At 37.3% G+C, this 8,537-nt stretch overlaps 2 protein-coding genes and 1 pseudogene across 5 annotated transcripts; 1 reads left to right on the forward strand and 2 right to left on the reverse strand.

Moving 5' to 3' along the window:
• Positions 1 to 278: 278 nt before the first annotated feature.
• LOC106338037 lies at positions 279 to 791 on the forward strand (annotated as a pseudogene).
• A 2,036-nt stretch (positions 792 to 2,827) lies between these two features.
• On the reverse strand, positions 2,828 to 4,984 carry LOC106314991 (A-factor-processing enzyme-like). Of its 4 annotated transcripts, none has more exons than XM_013752782.1 (8): positions 4,801 to 4,891; positions 4,574 to 4,723; positions 4,280 to 4,456; positions 3,973 to 4,176; positions 3,789 to 3,873; positions 3,362 to 3,464; positions 3,143 to 3,284; positions 2,828 to 3,064 (listed from the first exon to the last, which is right to left on the reverse strand). In XM_013752782.1, exons 1-8 carry the CDS (start codon positions 4,807 to 4,809, stop codon positions 3,026 to 3,028), a joined length of 909 nt encoding a protein of 302 aa, XP_013608236.1. In that variant the 5' UTR covers positions 4,810 to 4,891; the 3' UTR covers positions 2,828 to 3,025. The 4 variants fall into 4 exon arrangements, with proteins under 4 accessions (XP_013608236.1, XP_013608237.1, XP_013608241.1 ...); XM_013752783.1 differs by lacking the exon at positions 2,828 to 3,064 and adding an exon at positions 3,530 to 3,683 and having other exon boundaries at positions 3,142 to 3,284; positions 3,362 to 3,449; positions 3,764 to 3,873; XM_013752787.1 differs by lacking the exon at positions 2,828 to 3,064 and having other exon boundaries at positions 3,192 to 3,284; positions 3,362 to 3,462; positions 3,764 to 3,873.
• Positions 4,985 to 5,177: 193 nt separating this feature from the next.
• On the reverse strand, positions 5,178 to 7,469 carry LOC106315015 (A-factor-processing enzyme-like). Its single transcript, XM_013752798.1, has 8 exons — positions 7,386 to 7,469; positions 7,195 to 7,290; positions 6,975 to 7,088; positions 6,281 to 6,517; positions 6,038 to 6,186; positions 5,771 to 5,939; positions 5,519 to 5,672; positions 5,178 to 5,428 (listed from the first exon to the last, which is right to left on the reverse strand). Exons 1-8 carry the CDS (start codon positions 7,429 to 7,431, stop codon positions 5,362 to 5,364), a joined length of 1,032 nt encoding a protein of 343 aa, XP_013608252.1. The 5' UTR covers positions 7,432 to 7,469; the 3' UTR covers positions 5,178 to 5,361.
• Positions 7,470 to 8,537: the final 1,068 nt, after the last annotated feature.

The following is an 8,537-nucleotide window of genomic DNA, read 5'->3' on the forward strand; positions in this document are numbered from 1 at the left end:
CATATATTGATGGCAAGATTGAATATTTTCGTCTGATAAGGAAAAAAATTACAAACTAAAACCGAACGTTTATTGAGAACACATAAAGTATATGATTTAATTTGATTCCAAAAGCTTACTTATGCTTGTACATTATACATACCAGTTGCATCAAGTAACTTTTTCTTCTTCTTACTCATCAGCAAGTTCTTTTTCAACACTTTTACAACAACCTAGTTAAAGCCATTTTTGTATTAGTCCATTCTAAAACAACACCTCTCCATGTTGCTAAGTAAAAAATGTTCATTGAGATGTTTCAGCTTCTATTGACGGTCGTGCCAGTGGAAGCCACCCTGATTTTAACACGGGTTCCGGGACTTCAGTGAGAAGGTGGTGGTGAAATTGCTAGACATATTGAAGCAAGGTCTGGGATCACTGGTTGCAAAGACGGTTGTAGCCACTATGCTTGTGTTGTTTGGCTCTGTACGGTTTAGATCAACACAAAAGGGGTCTCTGGGTCTGGTGGTGTAGCTAGCTCGACTGATCAACAATGTGTGTGAATCGCCTCCCAGAAGCTTTTATCATGGGTAATAATAATAGTATAGCCTTTTCATTTATACACCACTTTTGTGTTTGTATATTTCTGATATATTTCTTCTTTTTAATCTTTTATATTTGTGAAAAATGGACTTTGTTGTTCTTTGCACTGGCGAGTGGTGAATGTACTACTACACAAGAGAGCTTCAAATCGCAAAAAAAGAAACTTGGAGATTGCAGTAAAGAAGAGCAAAACTGTTGACTCAAAAGTGTAAAAGGAATACAACCCTGAGTGTATAATAAGCAAATCTTGGGTGTAGAGAAATAGAACAGCTCTCTGGCATCTGGGCCGGCTCAATACTGTTAGGGGCCCTAAGATAAAAAAAAAATTTTACTCTCTAAAATTTATATGTAGATAATGTTTAAAATATTTTTAAAATTTAATCAATAATATTTTATATATTTTCTAATGAAAATAAAATTATATACATATCAAATAATTTTGGACCCTGTCCGATTTTATTTATTATATTTATAATTTTTTTTATATATAAAAATATAAATTTTAAAAAAATTGGATCCCTTATTTATTATTATACGGGGAGACACAGCCTTGGGTCTGGGAAGGTCGCACGATTGTCCCCCCGCCGGCCCTGCTGGCATGACACAACCAATTTGATACCCCTATTTTTTCTGAAATTTTTAACAACTATGAGTAACGGTTTCAAACCGGTCTGGTCTGTACTTGTGGTTTTGTCGTAGTTTTTGTTTCTTCCAAGTCACGTCACCCATAAATGTTAATTCAATCACTGTCTTTACTCTTTATCATAGTGGCAGAAAGATTTTGCAGTTTTTAAGTAAAATGGGCGAAAAACTGAAAACAGTATGAGAGTTAAAAGCAATTATCTTCAAGCGTGTAGCAAAATCTAGCCTAAACAAATGCATCGATGATAACACTTTTTTTTTTTTTTTTTTTTTTTTTTGCTCAACATCAACTTATATTTATCCAAAGATTGGGTACAACCAGTTCAATACACAACAGATTTTCACCGCATATGCAAATGGGGATCTAGTATCACCCTGAATCACTATAGAGGATCCAACGCTACCCGACTTAATCCCATTGCATTTTAAACCCCAAACGAACGTAAATCATCCCACAACACGGAATGAAATCGTCCCATTAAACCACCTAATTCGACCTAATGATACGAAGACATCTACTCACACGAAAGATACAAGCCTAATCCGAACACAATTATAACCAGATTATTGGTTCCAGAAGATAGGAGTGTAGCTCAGGTACCAACAACAAACTTCGCCAGAGGCGCATCTTTGAAACTCAGCTCACATCTCCGGATTTCGATGACTCGATCCTCAGCCACAAAACGGACAGACGTGTCCGTACTGAAAAAAACGGACTTTAACAACGAACGCTAGCAGGCACTGCAGCAAATCCAAAGCTTCCAACGGTGCAGAACTCTCGCCGCCGGTTATGAACAGAACGTCCTCTCCGGCGCTGAGATGCAGAGCCTCTGCCACGTGCCGTCGTAAGGTTAACTTCGCCGGTTGACAACTCCGACGTTGTGAGCCTTGACACATGTTGCTCCCGAGAACCAGACGTCAAACCGCCTTTCACTCGCCGTTGTTTTTCTCCTCCAATCGTCTCACCGCCGCATAGGGAAGGAGATCCGTGGTGGAGGAGACACCTCGCCTCGCCACGCGCCGCCGTCTTGAAGGATTTGCCGCAGATCTAAAAAAAGAAAAAGTAGATCTGTCTCTTCCTTCAGTCCTAAAAGCCGACTCTCGCTTCTACCGTTGTCTACAAGTCTTACAGTCGCCCCAGAGTAGTTGTAACCTGTCACCGTTGAAGCACTACGAATCTCCGGTTGTTTCACAGTTTCCAGAAACGCCAAGCAAGGAGACAAATAGAAGAAACGATGGAAAGGAGAGCACAAGAAAAAGAGGAAGGGGGGAGAGGGAGCCTCCGGCTACGGCAGTCGCCGCGCCGGAGTTAGGGTTCCGGTGCTTTTGTAGTGAGAGGTTAGAGCGACTTTTGAAGAGAGAGAGAAATGCTTCTTTATATTTTGATAAATTTTACATCGATGATAACACCTTGACTTCTTATCTATGTTGGAGATTATTGAATGTATATTAGATTACGTCTAATATTGTGAACGTATGTTCAAGTCTCAAGTGACAGTTTGTGAGCTCAAGTCACAAGTTTGTATGTTAAGTCTGTGAACCTATGTTCAAGTACTATGAGCGTAAAGACGAAGGGATGCATCGATTGAGAAACACACCTCTACGATGTATATATGTGTCAGACTAGAAAAGACACATATGTTTGGTTGTGCTTACAAAACCAAGATTGTAAGTTAACATTGTTTAAGTGAGCAGCAATGTCATATAAAGTATTTGCCCACAATTTGGAATTCAACGGAAATTAAAAGATAGAAAACGCCCAAAGAGTGTGTGATAAGCGGGAGGCTTTGGGTCTTCATCTGTTTTAAAAGGCTTTGTGCTTGCTCTTCTTCTTTTCATGTGCCTGCGAGTGAAAATGTACATATGAACTGTTCTAAAACAAACATCATCCATTATCACATCCAGACACTACTAAAAATACCTTAGACGATTCTTCTCCCTCCTCTTGGTGTTGCCCTCGCCAAATACCGACAGAAAACTTCCGGCAACTAGGAGATGATTCTTTGAAGTACTTATCGTACCAAAATCTGAGCTCATAGTCCTCGTGGCAATCGAATTTGTACCTGGAAATTTAGAGTAGTTAGTCACTTCACGCTGCAAAAGTATCAGTCGATCAGTTACTGACTAGGGCCTTCATTACCTTTTGCAGACAATCTCTTTCCATTTAGAATTTATGTCGTCAAACAATCCAGATTCGACACTTTTTTTGTAGCTCTTGAATGCTTCTTCTGGCATGTTTTCCTGTAAGTTTAACAACACAAAACAAACACACAGAAAAAGAGATAAATTTATTCCGGATACAACTCACCAGCAGCGACCCAATGCCATTTACGAATTCATCAATTTCATTCAAAAGATGATCCGGGTCGTATTGTGAAGAAACAATATATATATAGAACCCATAAACTCCACTCGTTACATCCTTATAGCAACTAACATCATAACCAAGCTGCTTTTTTGTCCTAGAGAATATATTTGAAGATGTTAATGATCGAGATTAACTTAAAACTAGGAAGGGAGTCATTTGTTTTTTGGCACTAACCTTAACTGATCATACAGTTCTTCTTTTATGATAGCGCTGAAGAGACTTAGTCGTGCACCATCCTCCTCCTCATTAAGTTTATACTTTGGATTGCTAGTTTGGAAGTAAACCTGCAAACAGAAAATCCATTCAGAAGCAAGGAACCATATTTTAATCTATTTTTTTCATTGACTCTTAACTCAGGGCAAAAGTAGTCTAATCTTCTTTACCTTAGCCATAGAGTTAGTCTCAGACTTTTTAAACACGTATGCATTTTTTCTACTAACAGGATGATTCATTTTAACACGATCTGAAGCACTTTCGTTTCTCACTTTTGGAGTCCTTGGCTCTTCAAACCTTCTTTCAAAAATCTCTGATATCTCAGTAGCTTCTTTTTCCAGCATATCACCATAACAAAGACCTTCAATGAATATCTGCACAGAGCAATTAAGAAAATACCTTTTTAAGTCAATTTCTCAATAATATATAACAACAAAGCAAAGAATGACTCATGCAAAACTGTCTCTAATTAATTACCTGGGAATAAAAAACTGTAACGAATTTTTGCAGATCAGCAAAAGAAATATCTTTCAAGTTTTCCAACTTCTCTTTCACATCATAGGACCCTTCATATAGCATTGTGAACATCATATGTTCAGATTGTTCTTTAATATCAATGCTACTGAGATCTATTGACATCTCCTCTTTGAAACTCTGCAATAGAAGTTCATTAAATTTCCATTAGTTCTCACAGAAGATACAAAAATCAATTCTCAGATCAAATTAAATATATATGATATTGCAAAGAAAATTAGCATGTCATGAGCATACCTCAAAGCTTTCAAGTTTTGGAGAGAAAGACTTGAAATTCTGCCAGAATTTGGATATGAAGAGGGTAAACTTTTCTCTACAGCCTCGAAATTTCAAAACCAATTTATCTTCGCTGACTGAAAATGAGTTGGAAATACTAGCTTGCTTGCCCTGCATACAAAAATGTTATAAGATTCTCATATGAATAAATTAAAGAAGACAACATTTAAATTGGAAAGGCCACTCACCTCAAACATGATATAGCTTAGCTCATCCTTTACAAGTTCTGTAAAGATGTGATAAATCAGTTGTTTCTTGATGCTATATTCCCCATCTGTCAGACTTTTTTTTTTTTTTTTTTTAAATTTTGGTTTTTTTAAAGACTTATGCAGAAGTATGCATAGGCTGGGCCATCTTCCAGACTTTGGTGCCACATCTGTCAGACTTATGCAGAAGTATGCATAGGCTGGGCCATCTTCCAGACTTTGGTGCCACATCTGTCAGACTTATGCAGAAGTATGCATAGGCTGGGCCATCTTCCAGACTTTGGTGCCACATCTGTCAGACTTATGCAGAAGTATGCATAGGCTGGGCCATCTTCCAGACTTTGGTGCCACATCTGTCAGACTTATGCAGAAGTATGCATAGGCTGGGCCATCTTCCAGACTTTGGTGCCACATCTTTATCCCTGGCTTGTCCACAATGCATATAGGAACAGCAGTGGTCACACGGATGACTCTTCTTAGGTTGACGGCTGTAGGAACGAAAAGGTTCTCTTTAAGTCAACTTCAGAAATATTACTCCATTTCTTAATCATCTCCAGTGGAATTTGTTCTTCTATGAAATGTGTTCCAAACCAGGGTTCTGTTCTGGGATCTAAAACAAAGAAAGAAAGATACAATAAGTATGTTTTGTCCTAACAAAATCAAAATACGAAGGGAACAAGAGAATGAATATTTATGGTACCTGTTGCGTCCAGTGAGTTTACAAGAAGGTCCATCCTCATGTTTTTTGGAGTAAATTCTTCCATAAGATTTACTATTGCTTTTGGGTTCCAGCTCTTGCGCACATAATCCGCTAGAAACAACATGTGTTATAGGATACTTCAGCATATTCCCTGTATAAGAATAGTTTTGATTGTTGGATGTGATCAAGTCTTCATCTTATGTTATTAGTTATAAGAGTCATATATTATATAGTTAGGTAATTAATTTATATAGAGATATCGAGCAAAATTGCTTGGAGAATTTGCAGCCATGCCAGAAACGTCAAGACAATCAAACTCTATTTCCTTCAACTTCCAATATTGGTTCCAAACCCATTCTTGTGGAATCATATCTCTCAATAATTTGATATATTGGTAGACATAATTAATCATTTCATACTTCTGTCAAATCAATAGTTATCATTAGCTCTTGACAAAAATATTTCAAAAATTAAATACAGATGTAGAAAATAAGGCATATGAGTTATAGACTATGTTACTTTTTTCAAGCCCGAGTTAGTGAGATACAATGAAAAGCTAAATAAACGGCCTCCTGATCTGTAATCATCTAGATGACCCTCAAGAGAGACATCTATATCAGCTTCCCAGTCTTTCTCTTTGAAGAATCCATACAAGCTTTCTTTACTTTCTGCAAATTAGTCAACATGATTTAATATATGACTAGCTAAACCGCTGCAATAAACATCAAGAGATAAGACAGAAAGATAGAAAATATTACTCACTGTTACTTAAAAGTTCGATTAGATAGACTTCTGGCATTTCTAAATGGTTGTTTTTTGAGTAAGGAGGAAGCATCCAAACAAGCTGAAGAGCAGTCAAACCTTCGACACTTTCGATAACATGCAATTTACTTGGATCCCATATGGGCTTTGGTGGGTTGATTAAATGCATACTTTTTGGTCCATCCTTAACACCATCAAAGTACTTCCTTACCCAACGTTCAAGGTCAGTGAGTGAATCTGAAAAATGAATAATATTATAATCAAATTAGCACAATTGTGAAAGGGCAAATGTCCAAAATAACACATTTCTACGTTTATATCACAAAAATAACACTCAAAAACTAAAATGACCAAAATAGCATCTTTCTAAATTTATATCTTATCCCCAAAACCTCATTTCTCAATTCTAAACCCTAAACCCTAAACCCTAAACCCTAAACCCTAAAATTCTAAACCCTAAATCCTAAACCCTAAACCCTAAACTCTAAACCCTAAACCCTAAATCCTAAACCCCACCATTTAACTCTAAACCCTAAGTTTGTGACTTTTGATAAAACATTAAGTGCTATTTTTGTGACTTTTGACTTTGAGTGTTAGTTTGAGAACAAAAACTTGATTTAGTGCTATTTTTGTCTTTTTCTCATTGTGAAATACAAAATTAACTAACTTTAGAACTGAATTTAGCACAAAGAACCTCTTCCTATGACGCAGAGTTTCATTGAACCACCATGGTAGTGATCAGCAAAAAATGTTTTTGCTCTTGTAAGGAGAGCGTTCATGTTCTTACTGCGAAGTGATTTCTCATTACCTTCAGGGCAAACATACGAGAAAAAAATATATTTAAATTTAGCAAAATAAACTCTAAATGTATGGGTTGGATGCAAAATAATAAACCATTTTGCCTTAACACGTACCAGCTGTGAATCTATTAAATGGATAATCATTTTTAGATGTGTGACGTCTTAACTGGTAGAGACGATGAGTATCGCTTTGCTTCAGAATTTCAAATTCTGAAATAAACATTACATGAATAAAGTTAGTGGAGATGGATCTCTCTCTCTCTCTCTCTCTGTCTTCCATAAAAACCAATGTGAAGTGAGCAAACCTGAATCAATGGATTTGATCTCTCGGTTCATAGAGTCAGGTTTCATGAGAGGTGCAATAATAAGCCGAGCGAACCTAACAAAGGAAAGGCAAAAAATATAGAACTCAGAATCAGAATATAAAGAACACTTTTCTTTATTGCTTTAGAAAAATAACTCAAAAACTAAAGCTTTCAATCACACACAATTCGTAGCATATGTCATACTCGACATTGTTTTATATAGAGACATTATATTTTCCTATTCCTAATTGTAACACAAACAATATATTATGATCATTATCTCTAAGATCATAAACTAACTAGGAATAGGTTGCTTGACTCTCAAGCTATCGTCAAGCTTATCTCAACATTCTCCTCCTTAAGCTTGAACTCACTTTCACACACTTCAAGTACTCCAATTAGTCGCCTCATCTCTTTAAACTTCAAACGGCCAAGTGACTTTGTAAGTATGTCGGCTCGTTGTTCATTTCCCGGTACATGCTCAACTTCAACTTGTTCATTCTCCACACACTCACGTATGAAGTGAAATCTTCTATGAATGTGTTTACTACGCCCATGAAACACAGGATTCTTTGTGAGTGCTATTGCAGATTTGTTATCAACTCTTATGATGACTTTCTTAGTTGTTTCTCCGACAACTTCACTCAAAAGTTCCTGAAGCCAAATCGCCTGTTTTGCAGCCTCCGTTGCTGCCATAAACTCAGCTTCACAAGAGGATAGTGCAACTATCTCTTGTTTTTGAGAACACCAAGTCACAGGGCTATTGCCGAGATAGAAAACGTGACCGGTTGTTGATTTAGCATCATCAACGTCCACACTGTGTGAACTATCACTAAAACCAGTCAAGACCAATCTTGTTGCTCGAGTGAAACGTAGACCGAGGGTGGTTGTTCCGCGTAGATACCTCAGAATCTGTTTCAAGGCTGCGCCGTGAGACTCCTTGGGATCTTGCATAAACCTACTAAGCACTCCAACAGGAAAGGACAGATCAGGTCTTGTATGCAACAAATAGCGCAAACATCCAATGCTGCGTCGATATTCCCTTTCATCAATGCTTCTTTCAAGTGGAGACTTCAACAGTCTTACGTTTACTTCCATGGGAATATGAGTAAGGGTGCACGCTTTCATACCTGTTTCCTCAAGAATCTTTCT

The sequence above is a fragment of the Brassica oleracea genome, chromosome C1 (genome assembly GCF_000695525.1).
Source record: "Brassica oleracea var. oleracea cultivar TO1000 chromosome C1, BOL, whole genome shotgun sequence".
Classification (NCBI taxonomy): Eukaryota; Viridiplantae; Streptophyta; class Magnoliopsida; order Brassicales; family Brassicaceae; genus Brassica; species Brassica oleracea.